Genomic DNA, 22405 nt, shown 5'->3' with positions numbered 1-22405 from the left:
GAAACTATTTACAACCGATAAGAAACAGTCCTCAAATCTGCTTGGAGTGGATGGACTGTAAAAAATAAAACCGCTACCCTCAGTTCAATGTTTGTCATATGGACCACCAGGTAGGGGGTTTCTGGGGGCCTTAAAACATACGAACGTAAAGAGAAAACAACACGTAAGCTTCACAAAATTAGCCGATAGGAAAATTAATTAGATAGCTTCTTCAAACCAATCTCAGAATTGACTAGCGATAATAGTAAAGCCTTTGCCTCGCATTGCTTCCATATTAACCGTCGAAAAAATAAGAGTCCTACGAAACACTTCAAATCTGAGTAAAACTTCCAGTTTTTCAAACACACTTTTAGATAATAGCTTTCCCGTGGCAATTAACACGTCATTTCAAGTCCATAATTCTCAAAATGTATGGGTTTTCCATGAATAGTTCCCACTAAAATCCAATGGTCGCCATCAAACGGACCGCCGAGGAAAGTAATGAAAACAGGGTTTATTATACAGACCTTCCCAAGATTATTCATAGGAAATCTCACACTCAGAATAAGCAATTTACAGGGAATAAAAAACATTAGGATACGTCTCCACACACCCTTAAACAAGATAAACATCATTTCCAGGAAAAGGCCCGCTTTAAAAAATAGCACACCATCTCTTTGAAAGGCCTCAACAGTTAAGCGGCAGCCTCATCGTACACGGTGAGTTTCTCAGAAGGGAATTTGATGACCCTCGTTGGGAAAATTGCAGGGTGAAAATAAACGTCTGCGTCACGAGAAGCGTTGGTAGGGTTCTGCTGAAACACCCTGGTTAAGACGGTTACGATGAGAGACGATATAACCACCAACCTTACGGTGTTCCTGACTTGACTTCTTCCTTCCATACGACAGAGCAAGAAATGTATTCCTCATTCCCAGCCTCATGTAACATTCCAACCGCTAAATATTATTAGAATACAACTTCCCACAAGCAACTAAAGGTGATTTAATGACACGGAAAGGATTGCCTACGAATATGAAATTTCTCATTTGTCCTAGATTATAAAAGCTAAATAAAAATATATCTCAAACTCATTCTTGGTTTCTGGGTAATACGATAGCATACCGTATTCCCTTTGAGTACGACTTTAAATGCATCAGCCGCCATCAAACCGAGGAACTTCAAGTCGGTAACACAGCAACACATACAAAAAGCAAGGTTAGATAAACGATTAACCAGTAGGTAAAAGTATTATTTTTTTACAACTTCGCAAAACGTAAAACGGCATTCGCAAAAAACATTAAAAATTGTCTTTATCGCCCGTCACTATCTTTCTACTATCGCGAAATCACCCTTGGCTAGCGCCTAACCATTGTTTTCACATGAATGACAAGTATCAGTAGAATTAAGTTGAAAAGCGTAATAATTTATTTTAATGGTTCACTCGATGACCATGCATTGGAGAAGAGGGTCCAACACTGGAAGAAGAGGATCCAAACGTAAACTCTTAGTAACTCAGAAAAAGCACAAGCAATGTGTTTACCTTTCTCGGTTTTCTACGACTCCAACAAATACGTTAACGGGAGGTAGATAACGATGCAAAAGGGACCACCTATCCGTAAATACGGTCGGAACCAACCACGACATCTCCAATAATTTTTCGTACTTTTCCCTTTGGGCTATATCTCTGAGCCGCAAAATAAGTATAACGTCCACTGGGAGATAAACGGAAGATTTAGTGACTTTGCTTTGCTAAATCGAGGTACTAAGTTAAATTTTATCTCCCCGTTCAGCCATTCGGCGAACGCACACCCTGCGCGCCGTATACACAATAAAGGACTTTTACGGTGTTTTTATTGCGGTCCGTGAGCAGGCTTTCTCAAGTCATGGCATCCCATCTCATCCCTCTTTCCTCTCCTTTCCAGCGACAGACCTCTGCCGGACCAATGCCCTCCGGCACAGCCTGGACGAGCGACCCGATCCGGGGAGGTCACGGGAAGGCATGTGCGGTGGAGGGGCGGGAGCGGACGGCTCTGGGGCAGCCAGAGCGGGCGCCACGCTCTTCAACGACACCATGCGGCTGAGACTGAAAGTACACCGTCCTGAGGCCAGGAGGGCGTTCGCTGCCTCCACTCCCCTCGCCTCGCAAAAGCAGCAGACCCGGGCGCGCATGCTGAGCCCGCCCCCGAGGCCAAGGGAGCCTCCGCCGCCCCCTCCCCCCACATCCCCAGGTCAGCAGAACACACCCCCGAGGGAGGCGGCTGACGAGGAGGGTATCCACGAGGATTCGCGGGCCCGGAGCCGGCCGCGACCCCTCGCCCCGCCTCGGCAGATATTTCCCTTCACGCCGGACGAGATCCGGAGGATCAACGGGGAGGGCCGGAGGTGGAGTGCCCGCCTGCACTCGGAAAACGGCCGCCAGAGGCAGACTTCCCCTGCCGAGGCGGACAAGAAAACTTCCCGACCCCTCTCGTGGTCTCCGCCATCCAGGAGAGAGGACACCATCGCCGTCACGGTGGTGTCCAGGGAGACTACGCCGACTTTGGACCAGAAAGAATCGGAGAGCGAGGGCACGGATGAGGGCGATAGGGAGGGGGGCAGGACGAGAAAGGTTAGCCGCACCGTCGTGACCCTCGGATCTTGCCAGGATACCGTGGAGGAACATTCTCCAAAGATCCAAGAGGATGATCTCAAGTTGCGGGTGCGCGTGGAGCAGGTCCCCAAGAAGACGTCGATTATTATCGGGATGGAGCAGCCGCAGGTCATAAACCGGAAAGATGACAACACCCTGACTATAAGCGTAGCCGGGGGTACGGCCTCGCCATGTGGCGTGTACGTAGCGCAGGAGGAAGAAGCACTGTACGAGACCCCCTACAGTGGAGACGAAGATGAGAAGACGGAGGATCGAGGGACGGATTTGGGTCAAGAAAGGAGTCCGGTACCAGCTGAAAGCTTATCCTCAGTCTCCAACCTGGAATGCCTCTTGGTTGACCCAGTGGAGGCGATCCGGAGGAACTTGGTCCCCCATGTGTGCGGAAAGGACGACGAGGACTCCGCAACCAGGGGGGCGAGCGACCAAGAGAAAGACTCCCCAGAGGAAGAGATCACTCCGGACACCGTCCTCTTAGCGGACGACGACCTAAGACTGCTTCCCGCCGAGTCATTCGAAAAGGACGAAGACGGCGATCGGGAGGAGACTGAAGACGCGCCAGAAGCGTCGGAGGAGAGCGCGACACCTACTGCGACGGAAATGACCGCGACCCAGGAGATTTCAACGGCCGACGACGACGACCCAGCAGACGAGGACGTTGAAGAAGACGAGGAGGAAGACCACTACGAATCGGTCAGCGAGCCCATCTACGAGGAGATAGGCGGAGGGGAGAAGGGCGAGGAGAAATCTATCTTTGAGGGCGCCTCCAAGTACGACATCCTGAGCTACTTGGTTGGGGCCAGGGCGCGGGGGATACCACTGGACTCGGAGTTCGATTCCCTTGGTCTGGAGGAAGACCTGCTCGAGGATGACTTTGAGGAGGAAGAGGAGGATGATGAGGAGGACCTTGTCATCCCCCTGTCGCTCAGGAACGTCGGATGCCGGGCTTCACACTTGAGCGACTCGAGTGAGGACAGCAGGGCGACGCCGTCACCTCTGGCCTCCCTCCACTCCGTAACGCCTCAGGACAAGGTGAGTGGAACGAGAAAAGAAATGTCCCCCGCAAAGCTGAACATCTAAAACCAAATGACTGCCTCGGGCGATGAAATGATAAATTACGCTCCTTTATCTCTACACCGGAGAGAGACAAATTGATGCTTATTATTTTCTGAATGAAGGCTTAGGATGAAACCAATTAAAAAATTACAAGAAATATGAAGCATGGTGTGAATTTCGGTGACACAGGCTGAAGAACATAAATTCCCTTTGCTCCTTCTAATAAAAATTAGATATGATGCACTAGTAAAAATAAATTTAGAAGCACTCTTTGGATAAACATAGCTCGATTTATAAATGAAGATATAAAACAGAAAGTATCATTTTATCAAAAGAGTGAGATAAAAAATAATAATGTCATTGTGCGAAGTTCTTGAATTATACGTCAGTTATTGCAGCTACTAGGATAAAGTATGCACCATCCACCAAGTATGCACCAAGTATCAGTCATAAAGAAAAAATAATTTCAGTATTTCATCTCTTATGTCGAAACAGTTACATCTCAGTGCAATTCTCATTATCACAAGGGTTGCAAAAACCTGGAGTCGAACGGTTTTAATAATGCTTTAACGCTGTAACAGAAGGAACTCGGGTAATTTTTATAAAAATACATAAACAGCGTGAGACAATGGACTGTCAACTGAACTTCACTATGATTATAGCTAAATTTCCTCATTGAATTTTAATTGCAGACCATAATGCGTATAAGAATCCTATTTACGGTTATTGCTATTTCACACGAACTAAATTTAAAGCTTGCAAATGAGATTTCAACCCCGAGAATATCGCGAAATTGGGGATATCCTTTGTAATTATAATTTTTAAGCACATGCTATGTACATACTATTTTTGAGAACAGAATAATCTAAACCCAACCACGATCGTCTCTAAAACTTTAAAAACCGGAAATTGAATCGCACCACTAATTCCATGGGATAAGTTTCTTGATTCCGGATTATTCGCTTTCAACGACTGAATAACTAAGTAGCTGGCCACTCACCCGGGAAAATAAACCATCCCCGTGAGTGAAGTGGACCGGCAACGTTTGAACGAAAGTTAAAAGCGGAACTAGTCGACGGCGTGAGGTTCGCACCCGAGGCACTATAAACCCAACAACTTCCATTGCGGAGTCAATCTACCGCGAACGAACGCACCTGTTAATTTTTTCGTACTTTTTTTTCTTTCTCCAGCGACGGAGTTCGGCCGAAATAGAGCGAAACGACTCCGGAGTCGGCTCTGAGACGAGCAAGTCGAGCCGGAGCCGTTGGCAGCACCAACAGCAGCACCACAAGCAGAAACAACCGAAGGGGGCGGCGGCGGGGAGCAGCGTGGGGACCTTCGGAGTCGTGGTCGAGGGGGCGGTGTCCAGGGTCTCCGCGCCACCGTCCAACGCATCCTCGTCGGCCTCCACCCTCTCGTCATCGTCCTCGGCGGCGTCCACGTACTCGTCGTCCGGCGGCGGCGAGGGATCGGTGGGACGGTCGGGCAGGACAACCGGAAGGCCCGTGGTCCTAGAGGTGGAGGAAGAGGATGAGGACGAGGAGGCGGGAGAGGGCTCGGGAGACGGCGGGGAAGGTCGACTGCTGTCCGCGGGGGATGAGGATGACGAAGGGGGTGCCAGCGGAGGCAATGGTGCGGAGAGACACTTGTGCGAGGACTGTGATCAGCCGGTGGAGACACAAGTGACGGACGGGTGAGTGAAATAAAGAGAATCCTGCAATTAGGAGCTTTGCATTGGCGGATTTATGGTATTTTTGTTGCGGTCCGTGAGTAGGCTTTCTCAAGTCATGGCATCCCATCTCATCCCTCTTTCCTCTCCTTTCCAACGACAGACCTCTGCCGGACCTAATGCCCACCGACATTGGTCCGGCCTCCAGGGGGATTACAGTCCCCCTATATAGACCCCCATTGGGTCAAAACACACACTAGATAAAATCGTAATTTTTTTGAGGTTTATAATCCTCCCTCCAGAGGGATTATAGTCCCCCCCCCCTCATTGGGTCGAAACCCACATTAGATAAAAGCAAAAATTTTTGAGGTTGCCGCTTTGTACAAAGGTATTTAGTAATATTTTCCAATATATTTACTTTCTTTGGCGAGTTTAAATGGAAATTAGCTCTAAACTTAGGGCCTATTTTAAATGCTTTTGGTATGTTAAAATCAATCCAATGGCAGATCCAGAGAGGGTCTAAGTAGGATGAGGGGCTATACCCCTCCCCCCTTTGGGTATCCAATTTTCACTATATAAAATGGTTATTTTGTTCAGACCCCCACTACTGCTGGGATCCCCAGACCCCACATAAACCCCTTGTCCCTATCCTGAATCCACCACTATAACTGAGTACTCACATGGTACTCAGGTACAAGACAAATATGCTTTCTTTTGCTTTACACTTGAATAGCCAGCTGGGTAATTTTTTCACCCTCAAGGAATGAACTGCTTTTATTTCACTTCTAACACTAATTTCAAACCCACTCTTCACCAACTGAAAGTACACGAATCAATATGCAATCAAATACGTCATTCAATTCTTTTACCCATAATGTTGTCAATAATTTTGATGAAGTAAAAGTAGAATATACTTTGTTTCACCCATGCCATAAACATCTTTCAAAAAATGTTGTGGTGAAGAGCATCTGATTATAATAAGACATGTTAAATCTCATGTCACACCGCCAGTTAAATCATCTTTTGTACTGTGATGACATGTAAGATGGTGGCAGATTTAGCCAGAGAATTGTTGGACTTTAGAAACCCCTTGACCCCTAAAAATTTCCTATATTGATTTACTAGTTGCCTCCATTTTTTCTAAAATTCCTTCACTTTTTATTGATTTGATCTTAAATTTGGCTTTGAACTCAAGCAACATTATTTTCCTCATTTAACCAGGGGGCTTATGTTTGCACCATTGGTATGCCGTAAATGTGGAAAGAGACGATCTGAGAGAAGAGAAATCATTGCTGAGATTGTGGAGACAGAGGCCAAATATGGACGAGACCTCAGGATTCTCTTGGAGGAGTTTGAGAGGCCAATGAGAGTAGCAGGCCTTCTCTCTTCAGAGCAGCTTGCAGGGATATTCCTCAACACTGCAGAGCTTGCCACAGCAAGTTCAGTGCTAGTTGGAAGGCTTAAGGATGCACTGGAGATAGCAGTGGAAAATGGAGATGAGGATCTTCTAACTGTCAATGTTGGCAAGGTGTTCCTAGACGCTGCACCAACCATGCTGCATGCATTCCAGTCATACTGCACACGTCAAGTAAGTTCATCGGTCATTTAAGGATCCCAGAACAGCAAATTCACATCAATTATTATATTCCAACTCGTAATCGTCCTTACAATCTGTGAGTTAATTTTGAAATAAAGGGGCTTCATCAGAGGGTACCTAGCCAGGAATTTGATTCGGGGGGGGGGGAAGGGGTCCAAAACCAGGGGGAAAATTTTTGAAAAATAGGGCACTTAAAGTAGAGGGTTTTAAACTAATTTTTGCACTTTTCATAATCGAAATAACTTCATTTGTCAAAGAAATCTTTTGTAAATTCATGATTCATCGATATTTTCTTTTATGAAGGAAAGTAATTTTTGTATTTATATTTCGGGGAGGGTCCAGGCCCTCTGGTCTTCCCCCCTCGCTATACCACTGGGCTTCATCTCAGCCATTGTGAATTCTACTATTGTAACTCTTTTGAATGACTTTGCCACTACATATATACTTGAGATAGAATTTGTCTTCTTACTCACATAGATAAGTGAAACATATAGCTTTGGAAAATGGATAAGTTCAAACCTTGTCTACGCCAATCATATTAATTTGATTATTATCATTATGTATTTTAAAGTCTTAAATAAATTGCTGAATAAAGTCAGATTTTTACCGTACAAAATCCCAATTATCATTCTAATCTTACCAAAATCTGAATTCAAAACCTAGATAGGCTGTTAATTTATTTATGAATGTTGATGTATTATATCCATCTTTATTTCATAGGGTGCTGCCTCACTCCTGCTCTCTAATCTTGAGAAAGAGAAAGAGCTGCTCAGGGTATTCCTAAGGGTATCACAGATGGAGAATGCTGTTCTAAGGAGAATGAATCTCAACTCATTCCTCATGGTGAGAACAAAAATCACTTTAGAATATTCAAGGAGAGACATGACGCAACTTTATATACAAGCACCTAGAAAGACCATAGAATCATAAAATATTTTTTATCTACGCAACTGAGTCCATGCTATACATATGTATGCACTTCTACCACATTCATGAACTAAATTGCAGGTATAAAATTCATTTCTTTCCTAAGATTAAAAGGTATTTAAATAGGGCCAGATAAGTCAATAAATATATTAATTCAGATTTCCAAATGTAATTCCTAAGCCCAAGGTCTTTCTTGCCAAGCAACAAGCTTGAAATATTTTAATGTTATATTGAACGTATATGATGTTATGTACACATATACTATGTACATATATTTGACAACAGATATGCATTTTCCCATTGCATTCCCTATGCATGAAATATTCCTCCACAAGGGCGATTGTCCATGCTGAAATAAAGTGGACAATTGTTAAAGAAGGTGACAATGAAGAGGAGAGAAATTTTCAAGAGTGTCCAGTTTATATTATCTAAGTCCATGTCCTTAGCAGACTCTAAATGGACACCTTTTTGGTATAATTGAAGCACATTTTGTGCTGGGTGGATTTCAATTATGTTTTACGTTCATATTTCATTTTGTAAACTAATATCAAAATCCCACATTACCTTCATAGGTTCCAGTCCAAAGAGTGACAAAGTATCCCTTGCTACTGGGACGCTTATTCAAAGTCACACCACATCACGCAGAGGGAAGGGATTTACTTCGCCAGGCACAGAGGAAAATTGAACTTCACCTGGAACACATGAATGCTGTACGTGTTAACAGATAAATTGACAAATAATTAATTGTTATGCAATTACTTTATTTAATCTATAACTTAATTTATTCATAGTCATCAAAGCTATTTTAATGTTCATGTTCATTGTTCATGTTTCGGAAAAGAGGAAATTTCCTTCTGTAGCTATAGAGATTGCAAATAATCCATTAAACCGTATGTCGTCAAGTGCAAAATAAATGAAAGCGTGCCATTGTTTATTAACCTTTAAATGCCTAGCATCCTTGCATCGGTACATGGAATAGGCTCCACTAAGTGTCTGTCATGCCTGCCTGAGATGCTAATTTAAAGGGCCAATTACAAGGGAAATTAAAATTAAATCTAACAGTGAAAGCCGACCTCTGGGTATTTCAATTTAGGGACTAAAGGTTAAATCGTAGTTATGTCAAAGATGAACAGTGGAAACTTATTTACAAGCCAGACTTTGTTGTGAGCTTTGTTCTTAAAAAAAAAACTTAAAAAATTTTCTACCAAAGTATTTTTGATATAAGTAAGCTCAAGACTCAATCTTCCTTAACGATACTTTCAGGAGACAAAGGACATGAGTGCAATACGACTATGGAGAAGAATATCAATAATAAATGGTACTCCAGGCCGCAGATCTAACAGTGAAATGGATATGCAAACTATTCGACTGAAAAAGGTGAATTTTTATTGCTACTTGCTTTAACACTGCATGTGTTCAGACCTCGAAAACATCTTTAATTTATTCTGAACTGTGATATCATATAATTTTGTTTTTTGAGACACTTTCAACATATGTATGGATACACCTAATAATAATTATTATAATTAGTCTTTATAAGAATTCATACGTGCATGTTGAATGTATTTAATATTTCTTCAAGTCGGCACTGATTGTGTTCCCTTAGATGATAATTTGATGTACCAAATAAGTCAACTAAACATAGGGAAAAATATGTCACTGCTTTAATTGCTATTTGTTGATGCCAACTCTAGCTGGCCCTAGATGTGCTGGAATGGAACCCAGACAAAGTTCGGTTTCCAGTTGAGGGGAAGCTACACTACACACAGCCTACTGACAGCAAGTGGAGGAAAGGACAAACTGTGAAACTCACATCAGTGAATGCTCTCCTTGTAACTCATGGAAAGGTAATTATAACTCTTAGCCTATACTTTTCCCATCATTTATCTTATTTCAGACAACATTTTCTGACTCAACAGGCAATGAAGTCAAGCCCACTGGGAAACAAAGGAATTACTCTTTTTGGACAAAAATGAAATGGGATATAAAAATTATAATCACCATATCCAATAGATACATAAAGAAATCGAGTTCAGAACCTTAAGCCTGAATCGGTGACGTCATGGCAAAATTAGAAGTGCTGGAATGCACTTTCCTTAATGTTTTTTAGAAGTGAAATATTACTGTGTGTTTTTTAATACAAGTTATTAATTACATTTTATTGCAATTTTTTGTTTTGGTTACAAATGTATATATGGAATTTTGTGGCAACAAAATTGATAAAAACATTCTTTGACTATTATGTCTTTTGTCAGCCACTGGCCTGAATCACGTCCCTTTTTTCCATCCCTTTCAAGTAATAAAAGGTCACTTCAAAGGTCATTTTAAATGGGCTATGTAACTGCATAGGTTAGAACTGCAGCAATTCCTCCTTATGGCATACAATTGCATGAATGCACGAACGTATGCCATCCTATCGTTCATGGTTAAGTAAAGCCAAAATAATATGATCACTTTTTCCAGCCTACTGAGGCACAACTCTAGCTTTGGCTTTTTAAGGACTGAAAATATTAGTACAAGCCATCATTCTGTCATCCTTTTTTTTCATCACTTTTGCTGTAACCTCAATACCTAAAATTCATTCCATCAAAAGCCCATACTTTCATCTCTTTTAATCTTTGGGATTTGAATGGCCAAATGATGTTTTCAAGGGAAAAAAAGGAGACATGCTCAATGAAGTAAAAAACGATATGGTTCCCTATCACTGGAGCCTAACCTGAAAAATTATGCCTCAAACAGGCATTTGTTGGTGATCATTTTTGCAACCATCAGAGAATCATTATAGCCTTCTGCTATCTCACTCAGTAATTCGACCTGAAGGCTGGTATGGTCAGGTGAGGGTAGAACTCAATCCAAAGTAACCCACTGGTGTGTGGATATCACACATTCAGGGTAGGGGACCAGTTCCTTTTCCTGGGCCACCTCGTACTTAGAGGATTTTGTTCAGGGTGTGAAAGGCTTCTCCAAAGACTTGAACCCAGGACCCTTGGGTCAGTAGCCCAACACTCTACTCCCCATCACACAAAAACCTTCTAATACAATTTTTTTTTCCAGCTTAAGGAGGACTGCAATTTAGATCTGTCAGAGCCAATGCTAATGTTCCCGAGAGATACTGGAATTAAGGAGGCAGCCCTTGTGCTTGTGAAGGAAAAATGCAATAGATACTCCTTATTACGGGTAAGTAAATACGTTTTGATGCGAACTATGTAAACATGTACCTAGTTTCCTTTCAACACTTTCACTTTAGGCAAAATTAGCAGTGCTGGAACACACTTTCCTTAACTCTTTTACAATTGATGTATTACTCTTGAGTGTTTTTTTATTACAAGTTAGGTCTGCATATTTCAAAATAATTTTTTGTTAGGAATGTATATTCACACATATGTATTAGGAATTTTGAGGCACCAAAACTGATAAAAGTGCTATTAGACTATCATATCTTTTCTAATCAGTTCCAGAACGACATTCCGGAGCATTCAGTCATCATGACACCACTAATTACATATTACCATAATTACTGATTCAAACTATTTTCTTCCACAGGAGCCAATGTATTTGGATAGGTGTATCATTTGCAAAGAGATGGATTGGGACGACTGTTTTGAGGTACAGGAATTGTCAACTAAGGATACCTACATATTTAAGGTAATAACCTCATAGTTTCCATGACCATAGTTTATCTAAGATTGTAAACAATTATGATAATCACAAAGGAGAGAGAGACTGTATTGCAATTTGTTTCCTTCCTATTTTCCAGAATGAAGGAAGATAATAAGACTTCCTTACTCCTACACAAATATTATTCTCACCAGTGCTCATTCACAACTGCCTCTACAAAAAACATAATGCTAAGATCAAAATAGGCTGTCATATCTATTGTTTCTCTGACATTTAATTCTTTTTTCTGGAAATTTAAACCGAATTAAAAATTAAATCTAGGTAGACTAAACTCCCAACAAAATGTATCACGAATGTTTTCTAATTTGATAAGTTATTCCTTTGCCTTTCCTAGTTTAAACCGTAAATAAGTACTTTTATTACTTACTTATTAAAAATATATTAGCCAACTTATTACAAGAACTTCGGACACATTGCACAATACATACATATATTTTTTCCACAAGCCAAGTCCTGTGTAATATAATATTCCTTCTTTTGAAATATTCAGTCATCATATAATCTTTAAATATATATGTACCTATGTAGAATTTGTAATATTTACAATATGAGAATTGGAAGGGCTCTCTCATCTTTTAAGCAGTTGACTATTCTCTTTTGCCAAAGATTTTATTTGGAAACAAGAAGACATAATACCTGGCAGTGAAATTTTTACTTCAATTAAAGCAAAGAAAGTAATTAATTGAATGGAAAACTGTTTTTTAATTAGGCTACTAAACAAATAACAGAAATAACATGGAGCAATCTGGTAAAAATCTTACTTAAAAAAAGTACTTTCCTCGGCCCTCAAAGGTTATGCTGACAATGGGGATCAAGTCCTTTCTTGATTACTTAAAGGTCACGGGTTTGAAGCCTAACAGAATATGGATTTTGTGCCACCCTTAGTAGGGGTTTTCGCATTTCTGAGCTGAAAAAGCATTTTCTTGCCTTTCCACTGCATTACAGTGAGTCCCTAGTCTTGGGACAACTTATGATTAAACTGATATTTTGCAATTAGATGGTGTTTTCACAAAAGGCAAAACAAGAGGTGAAAAATAAAATTCAAAAATATTTTTGAAAATCAAAGTGAGGGATGCCATCCTCAAACAGGTTAAATAGATCTCAATATAGTCTAATTTCAAAATTAACCCTTTTGCTGCTTCAATAGATTTTTCATCGGTTCCATTATTTTGCCTATTATCCAGAAAAAAATGAATTGAATCATTCATTTGACGTCGCTGAATGTCGCCGCACGAATGGACGTAGTTCCGCTAGAATTTCGAGCAGATGACAGCACCTACGACCGAAGGAAGGGTTTTTCGAAAACGTAGATATTTACCCGCATGTCGTGTTGAAAGGAAAAGTTTTTTGAAAGTCGTGGAATATCCCCGCATGTCGCAGGCAATAACCATAATGTTTTTTGCGGGTATTCCCGCTTGTAGCAGCGAAAAGGTTAAAAAGGAACTGAAATAATAATAATTATCTTCACTTGCAGGGAGAAAGTTTGGAAGTAACGCGCCAATGGTATCAAGAATTGCAGTATCATGCCCTAGGCCTTGGTCCATGGAGAAAAAGGCGCAATGCTTTAGCCAACATAATGATCAACAGTATGGCACGTAATTGAAGCAATTATGGGAGCCTACATAAACCAACTGATTGACCATGCTATCCAACAATAAATACAATATCTGCATACTTATTCCTATTTAGTCGCATATTGTAAGTTGGAAGGTCATGAATGGATAGTCTTACTATCAAATAATTCAAAGTGTCCCATATTCCAGGGGTTGAACTCCATTAAATTGATATTCACTTGGTTTGAGGGCACAACTCAAAACTTGAATTCCTGAGGTCCTTTCCTGGAATTAGCCGAGATGTGCATTACTTTCTGCCTAACTGATGGGTAAATATGTCCTGATAATAAGGATGTTTGAACAGTAATCAGCTTCTAGCTCCATTATTCAACCACAGAAACACTAAATTATAATGGCTTGAAGTTATTATTGGACTAGAATAGGTTTAGTCAACAAACCCTTAACTAGGACAAGCTTGAAATTTTTTAATGGAGCAGCTGGTTAGAAGACTGAATATTTAACACAGTTGAGTTCAACGGAAGTGGGAATAACTATTAGGCCTTGTAGCATTTTAATATTTTGATTTTGGATTTATGTCTCTTAAGCTGTGTATCCAAAATCTTTCATTCTGTGATACTTGTTAGTTTAATCTTCTAATAACTACATCATGAAAATGTGTATAGATGTATTATATTAATTTTTATGAAGTGTTTTGCTTATAGTCCATATATTAAAATAAAATATCAATTAAAAGAAAATCACTTTATAATCTTCAAAATCTGAATGCATCTTGTGAGTGAAAACTTGACTATTTGTTCTCAGCCTATTTCTTTCTAGACAATTCATTGTTGATATTTGACAGGAATGTGTTGAATAAAAACAATATACTTGTACAATGATTTGCTACGTCATGTGTTATTGCTCTCCTGAGGGGAAGATGGAAATAGAAATCCTGGTTTACATAAAGGTATTGATATATGAAAGAAAATAAATTCATTGGTGTGAGAACAATACCTAAAATGAGCTCAGTGGAAACCTGCCAAAGCAACCTCAGGATTGTAGTCCAATGATGATGTTGTGTAACAGTTAATTCTAACACCATGCAGTTAGGAGCAACATTTTGGCCCGTATCATAAAAGTCCCCTCGAAGTTGGAGTTGAGGATGGCCTCATTTGAAGCTGGCCTAGCTCGACGAGGAGATCCCTCGACCGCATCATATCATAAAAGTCTCCTCCAGCTCGGCTCATAGGAGGAGGGGTTTGAGCCAGCAGAAATGACGCATTGTTGAGGACGATGTTTCTGGTTTCAGAGTTGACAGTCTTCCAGCATATTTCCATGTTCATTTTTTCGAATCGTATTTGCACAGACATGCGCAGTATCGATATACCGAATGCGGCCGGGGATATACCCGCCAATATCAACAATAGAAACAGAAATGGCAAACAATAAACCGGAGCGCATGGCCAGGCAGGAGTAGGAAATTTTGTGCAATTTGGTGGTCAAGTACAAGGGCGTAATTGAGTGTAAGCGCTCAGATGCGGAGTCCGTTTTAAGCTAGGCAAGATGTTGGCAGAAAATAACGGAAGAGTTTAATAATCATGGATGAATAATCATCATCTTCTCGCAATGGCGGAAGTCACCTCAAACGCTTTGATCCGACAATAATCTAACCTCAAAGTTTGAGCTGAGGCTGGCCTCAAAATTCGATGTTTTTGAGGTTGAGGTCGGTTTTATGATATCGCATCTCCTCCTCCTGACGACAATGAGGTGGAGGCCGGCTTCGAGGGGACTTTTATGATACGGGCCAAAGAATATTTTTTCTACTGAGTAAGACTGATGTGGATTGCTTATCAATAGCTCTCATTGAAGATTATGGCTTATCTGTAGTTACATTAAGTTTGAAAGGTCTTGAATTAACAATTCATAACTATTATCAAAATTATAGAGTTTTTAAGGACAGTTATTTACAAAGACAACCATTGGATATAATTAATAATACAAGAAAAATATGCTAGTAATGGAAAGATTATTAAAATAATATAGAAAAAGGAAAGAGGCAAAATAAGCTCAATTCAGAGCAAACACCATCAAAGTTACACTAAACTCTCACTATTACAAAGTACATGGCACTCAATAGAGTTCACCTGAATTCCTGGCTAATAAGGAGCCAATGTTTGACCTTGAATTTCAGAGAAAATTGAAGTTGATTGTGAGAGAATTGATCTTTTTCAGGGCTACACTGGTTCAAATTATTTTCCCTACCACTTGCTTGGCATAAACCTCTTCTCTGGCCAAGTAATTCAGTAGTTAATGGAGGGACATAGGGCTTAAAGAAAATGTCTACCAATTTTTGCCTTAAAATGCAAATCCTGTTCAACTCCAAATTCTTATAATTCTATTTTCATTTGAACAATATTCCATCACATTACATATATAATGGCATTTAAATGTCAGAACGATAAACTCCTTAAAAAAATGCCTCATCTAGAAAACAATTTTTTTTACTTTTAAATAAGGAATAAAATACGATAAAAAGGATATAAAGATTGAATTTTCAGAGCAACAAATCTTTAGTAAAAACATGAGGGCCCATGATGAGGGAAATTTCAACAGGCAAATGAAGGACCCAAACCGAAATTGTAATTAATTATAACAGCAGCAAATAAATTAGTACAAAAAAACTTACTCATTCAGCCAGGGGCACAACTAGGAATTAAGGCTAGGGGGGTTTTAGGCATAACTAATACTGTGGTGTCTGGGGGTGTGGAATACCCACCAGGGTAAGCGGGGGCAATCCTTCAGAAAATTTTCAAGATAAATGGTTCTAAATGGTGAGTTTTATGGCTTTTGGAGGGATATTTTATTAATATTTACACAATTCTATAAGTAATATTAAGCCAATTAAGTAAAATGGATTAAACTTTTAAAAATTTCTGAGCTCGGTGGGGGGGGGGGTGTTATCCCCCAAAACCCCCCCTCGCTGCGCCACTGCATTCAGCCATTCTCTTATAAGTTTAAAATAAGAAGTTTAAAGTATACCGGGACTAGCCGCGGTGATAACTTTTACGGGAGTCACCCGCAATGCACAATCGTGCGAAAGTTCCACAGAGAAAAAATCATTCGCCTTGACCGGGATTCGAACCCGGATTTCCGGTCAAGTGCTTTAGCCAGTTAAGCTACCGAGGTGTCATTCTTCCCTGTGGATATTTTTGGACACTACCAGAAAAATATCCACAGGGAAGAATGACGCCTTGGTAGCTTAACTGGCTAAAGCACTCGACCGGAAATCGGGGGATCCGGGTTCGAATCCTGGTCAAGGCGAATGATTTTTTCTCTGTGGAACTTTCGCATAAAATAAGAAGGTATGGTATTTGGAGGAGGCTACCGATAGTTGAGGTCACTTTCGCCACAAGGGGGGGGAGGGGTGGAGAGAAACTTGGCATCGTCGTTAGCCTACTCTCAATGAAAGGCACCAAGGGGATCATGGCTTGACATCCTATCCAATGGAGGGAGTGCGGCACTTGAAGCGTCCTCTACAAATCACTAAAGCAGGGATCGGACAGTCTCTGAAAAATCTCTGCCATCACCAGGATTTCAACCCAGACTGACTAAGATCCAGAGAGACTGGGTGGAAGACAAACCACCACACCAACCCAATTATAATACAAAAGGAATGTTGCCGCCAACTTTTCATGAGTTGTTGACTTCATCCTGGATGATTTCCTAGTTCAGGGAGAACCTTTCAATGGGAGAAGGAATTGCTCAAGTGTGAAAACAACCATGCACAGCACGAGGCCAAGGAGTAGAAAAGAAGCAGTAGCCTGCTCAGCAGGAGTTTGCCATGTTGCCATCAATTACTCTGAGAAAGGATGAATGTCATTGATTCTGTCACATTCTGTTTCTCACTCATGAAGAAGGCGGCAGTTTGATAAGCACAAAATCATGGGTCTCTTAACTTTTCCAACTCCATTATTTATACAATTAACCTTCCATTGTTGTTGAGCAAGCCCATTTCCAGCTGCTATTCAAAGCCGATCCCTGCAGAAAGTTTGTAATCTCAAAAGCACATTGGTTGATAAATTACTGATTTCAGAGCCAATGTATTAAACCACATGAAGCTGGACAGAAGAAATTTCCCCCACTTTTAGGAACTCAAAATAAATTGTGAGAGAAAGATACTTGAAATCAAGCTATACCCACATGGGCGTACCCAGCGAGAGGCAGGAGGGGGCAGCTGTCCCCCCACCCCCAGAACCAAAAATTGCAAATGTCTTTAAAGAAAATAATATTTTTTCAAGCAAATAATTTTAAAAACTAATAAAGAGTGTTAGTTTCCTTAAAATGTTGATTTCATTCACCTTTTCCATGCTTCAATCTTACCAACAACTTGAACAACCATCGCTTACCCCCCCCCCCCCCTAGTTTTGATCCAGAGCACGGACTTAGAATAATCCTTGCGGAGCACAGACTTAGAATGCCCTTGTATACCCACACAAACTGGCCTGCCAAGATAAAAATCCAGGGCTTTGGCCACCAACAGTAAATCCTTCATAATGACGGTAAGTTTTAGTCAACTAATATTAAAACTCACTATTGAAATTAAAACTCAAAATTTTCAGTTACCAAAGTAATCAGATCTCCTTTCTACATAGAAATCCTCCAAATCTAAACTAAAAGAATGTGCTATGAATTCATACCACGATTATAAATTCTAATCCTTTTCCACCATGCCCCTTCTAATGACATAAATCAACCTCATCAAAATGAGAAAGGTAATCTGGTGAAATCCAAACTCCTCAGAATAAAAATTACATATTTATCGGTAAGCAGCAGGACAGTATAATACATTCGCATACAATAACAATTACAGGTTTGTAGATCTTTCGGGGAGATTAAAACGATTTTAAGGATCTCATCGAATATCATGAATTTCAAAACCCTTAAAATTCAATTTTACTTGCTATGCATTCAGGGAAAAGGATGCCTCTAAAGCTAATGCATCTCAAATAACAGGCCTGCAAATCAATTTTTAAAGATCAATCCACACACCTTGACCTGAATTGCGTCTGTTCCTCAAAGAAATTAATCACTACTCCGTCAAAAATTTTGCAATGACACGAAGTATCAGCAAGTTTTTTTTTAATTTTCCTCCATTGAATTTTCACCTCAATTGAGATCTGTGAAGTCCTGCTCAACCAGTAACAGATTGTGCCAATCATCATGTACAATTGGTGTACAGAACATTATGATACCATTTTTAAAATGCAGATGGTAATTAAACAGTTAGTCCTTCCCATGGAAATGATATTGAGATGAAATGGCAAAATAAGTTTGTGAGACAGTTTCACTTCAGATCTGCACATTTAACTTGAACATAATATCTGACTTGATTGGGTAGATAATAATTTCTATAATTTTTCACCTCGCATACAACATATGATGATGAAATTCATTTGGCAATGAAATAAATAACTACTGTGTATCACTACCATTAGGTATTGAAATGTCATCGAAAAATAACGAAACAAGCTCAGGTTAATGAAGAAACCATACAGGGGAAAAATTACTCATTAGCCATATATAATATCAGTGCACTTTAATTCAACAGCCTTTAACAGACAACACACCACAGGTCGCAAATTGTAACCCAAATCTTAGGTGTAAAGACTATGAAACAATCTACTCAAAACATGATCGACTTTTGTGATTTGGTAAACCAAAAACAAATATTTACAAGGTAATTATATTTGGTCTTGCGTTTGATTAGACACAAACGCTTCCAAGAGTTAATTCTAACATAACAATTCATTCTACAATAGTATTCTCGACTCAATTATGTACCTCATTCGGTACTCTACTGGCAATACAGCCACACAACATGACTGAAATGTTTATACACATACTCAAGACAGTTAAGAAATAATACAAAAAATTGGTTGTTGGTAAGATGATGCAAACACGTACGCTCTCCATAAAATCTAATAGCGCCATATAAAATCATGATATACCTTAAAAACGTATGAAAAAAGAAATACAATTTTCGTACCGTCATAATACGGAGAGTCATCATAAATACGTATGTTTCAACAACCTCCAATTAGTAAGCCAAGAAATAAGAGACATTCCATATCACCCCCTTCATTCTTCAAGAGCACAAATAGAAAGCAGTCAATTTTATACGTCGTCCGGTAAAATAAATATAATAAAATTAAAAATAATAAAATATTTCTTAAGTCAACTATTTTAAGCTTTGTCCCCGCTATTTTCTTTCTCAAAAATACTCTTGACGTCGGCAAAGACTTCATCGGCATCCTTATTAGCACAAACCTTTTGAAGCAAATTAAGTGACTTGTAATGCTCAATTATAGGCATAGTATCGTTTACGTACGTGTCAAACCTTTTCTTCAAACTCTCAATATTATCATCAGATCTTCCGCTACCAGCAGAGCCCCGTTTCAAACACCGCTCTAAACATACCTCCTGCGGACACTCAAAATATAGAACAAACTGAAGGTGGACTTCACTGGACATTTTCTTGTTCCAACCATTGAGATTCTCCTCACTCCTAGGAAAACCATCAATCAAGAAGTGCTGCGCATTAGACTTTTCCATTGCCTCTTTCAATAGACTGCAGGTAATTTCCACAGGCACTATCTTGCCGTTTCGAATGTAATCTTCAATAAGTTCACCATGCTTTGAGTTCGGATTTGCCCTTTCTTCCCTCAAAAGATCGCCAGCCGACAGGTGTATGTAGCCGAAATTCTGAACAATCTTCTCGCACTGAGTACCTTTTCCGGAGCCTGGTCCACCAAGTACGAATACAACTTTCTTCATTTCTGCGAGGGACGGTATAACCCTGCGTATTAAGGCAATAGTTCGATTCAGGTTGCCGTGTGTCTGAAACAAAACGGAATATTTAGTTATAATTTCTAATCAGTAATGCCTAGAAACTCAGAGAATGTGAAGCAACGTTACCGAGGAGAATCTTAAGGGTTGGCGTGGCCGAAGATACCCCACGTACACTGAAGCACCGAAGGATGAGCAATACGATAATCGATAAAAACCGCTAGCAAAATTGAAATCCTATTTGCCACTCAGGTGACGCCTAGGCAGCGATTGTGATGTTTCCTCAGATAAAATAAATGTGAAACTATCAGAGGACCACGCCTTACTCAATAGAATAATCACTTGGCAGTAAACATTGGTTCACAACACTTTCAGTAGCGGATTGCGGAAACGAAATGTCACGCCATGTCACCGTGGAAAGTAGGTCATTATCATGTTTTCATTGAAAGCACCGAATGCAGGGATTTCAACGCGAATAATCCCCTACAATACTTATTTTCCTGTACTAATGCATCGTTAAAATGACTTCAGAATAAATTTTAGGCTAAAGTAAAATAAATATTCTAATGTTTACTGAAAATTCTACTGAACAAATGAAGGTGCAAATGCAGCACAACAAGTTTTTGGGCGGCTTATTTCAACTGAATAATCGAGTGAAGATGAAATGAATACCCAATATTTATGTGAATACCGTTAAGTTATAGTTCTTCTAGAATTATTAAATTAGTCTATCTTTATAAAAATATTTTACAGCATAATAAAAAATTTACACTATCGATGAGTACATCTATAGCTTTAATAAATCTACAACCATGAAAGGAGGAGGACCCCTTCCTCCTCCTCCGATGGTACAATTCTTCACTTTTATACTAGTAAAAAAATTAATAGAATGTGTATTTATAACCATAATGTATTTTAATTCACGATTGAGCTGTACGATCACAATTTTCCCTAAAAAAAGAAATATTTGAGTTTTTTGCACACAGAAAGGTGAGGCATATCAAGCATAATCAGGCAAAGCATATTAAACCTCTCACTGGGGAAGAAGACTACATGAAAAGCCACTCGTTCAATGCAGTGCTTTGGAAAACGTCTGTTGTGGAATAACGATGAAGATGTGTATATTCTCCGTCAGTGGCTTAATATGCATGACCTTCGTCTCCTCTGCCATAGTGAGGACATGTGATGTTAACACCTAGTTCAGTAACCCAGTCGGATAATCGTCTTGGAGGAAGATGGGTTGGTGGTGTAACTACTATCATACCTGACCAGCAATTGGGAGATCTGGGTTCGAATCCCGGCTGAGCCAATTGATTTTTTCATGGTAAATTACATCCTTGCAGTATATAACTTTGCACCTGTGCATGCGGCGGCTTACAAAGTCACTTATTGTTCTGTGCAGAGCTTTAGAAAATATTCAACGAAGATATTATGACAAGAAAACCATAATAAGTCTGGAGCCCTGAGAAATAAAATTTGGTTCCAGGAAAATGGGATTAAAAGAGAAAATTTTTCAAAAACTTTTGGAGTGGGTCACTGACATAAGCAAAAGCTTCGCAAACCTAAGTGTCTGTAATTGAGACCTACGCAAAATTTGTTCCTTAGAGTAAATCTGCTGAATGAGCAAGTGAGCTTGCACGATTGTTTTTTCATAGTGTTTCAGTTTAAATTTTGCATATCACCCGACTGTCATCCTTTTTAACTTCTCACCCCCCACCTTTTTCCCCAGAAAATAGTACAGCCTTGGGGAATTCATTTTCTTTCAAATTGAATGTCATTAACAGTATATATACTCGTATAATATTAATTACTGTAGTAATTACTCGTTTAATTAATAATTACTATAGAAATTCTGATGTTTAATATGATGCAATCAAGTGAATAACCAAAGGAGAACTAAAAGTACATATATGATCATGAAAAAACATTTCTTAAGAGCATCTACCCAGACAGCACAATCGCTTGTATACATATTGTTAATCTCTTGTACAGTAGCAAATTGTATTACTACTTGTAAAATTGCCATTGCATTCCAAAACCTTGCAAACATATCAATTGTAATATGATTGTGATACAGAGCAAAATCCAATTTTTTAAACCAATGTATGTCCTTATTAAAAAGAGAGAAATAAGATCATACTTATTTTTTTAACTAAGCACTGCTTTAATGTTGCTGAGAGCTGGGTCAGTAAGCGCGCTTACTTATGTACAAAGATTTTTTTAGCTCTTTTGAGATCTGACTCTGGACAAATAAGAAGTGCGATTGGTAACACTCTGGTCTCTCCACCAAAAGAAAATCGGGAAATGTAACCTCATAAAAGTTTCATTGATATCTATATAAGTGCACATGTTTTACCCCAAGCCAAGATACGAATCATTAAGTTATTTCTCTGTGATTTAGCTCGCAAGACTCAATGGAAAAATTAACGGCAACTATGTTAATTCCACATCCG

The 22405-nt window shown here is 39.7% G+C and overlaps 2 protein-coding genes across 2 annotated transcripts in view; one reads left to right on the top strand and one right to left on the bottom strand.

Moving 5' to 3' along the window:
* The window catches only part of LOC124163642, a 338009-nt gene extending 324004 nt beyond the window's left edge, over positions 1-14005 (top strand). The window contains exons 7-16 of the mRNA XM_046540693.1: positions 1902-3658; positions 4873-5375; positions 6573-6939; positions 7669-7791; positions 8448-8585; positions 9139-9252; positions 9570-9722; positions 10930-11052; positions 11419-11520; positions 13028-14005. Coding sequence (XP_046396649.1) covers positions 1902-3658; positions 4873-5375; positions 6573-6939; positions 7669-7791; positions 8448-8585; positions 9139-9252; positions 9570-9722; positions 10930-11052; positions 11419-11520; positions 13028-13156 — 3509 coding nt within the window. The 3' untranslated portion in view covers positions 13157-14005. The remainder of the gene's footprint in view (positions 1-1901; positions 3659-4872; positions 5376-6572; positions 6940-7668; positions 7792-8447; positions 8586-9138; positions 9253-9569; positions 9723-10929; positions 11053-11418; positions 11521-13027) is intronic.
* A 4680-nt stretch (positions 14006-18685) lies between these two features.
* LOC124163626 (UMP-CMP kinase-like) lies at positions 18686-20510 on the bottom strand. The gene is made up of 2 exons (XM_046540653.1): positions 20082-20510; positions 18686-20003 (listed from the first exon to the last, which is right to left on the bottom strand). The coding sequence occupies exon 2, from the start codon at positions 19938-19940 to the stop codon at positions 19350-19352; it is 591 nt and encodes a 196-aa protein (XP_046396609.1). The 5' UTR covers positions 19941-20003; positions 20082-20510; the 3' UTR covers positions 18686-19349.
* Between the last annotated feature and the right edge of the window lie 1895 nt (positions 20511-22405).

The sequence above is a fragment of the Ischnura elegans genome, chromosome 8, assembly GCF_921293095.1.
Source record: "Ischnura elegans chromosome 8, ioIscEleg1.1, whole genome shotgun sequence".
In the NCBI taxonomy this organism is placed as follows: domain Eukaryota; kingdom Metazoa; phylum Arthropoda; class Insecta; order Odonata; family Coenagrionidae; genus Ischnura; species Ischnura elegans.
Note: the sequence above shows the minus strand (reverse complement) of the source record. Positions and strands in the feature narration are given on the sequence as shown.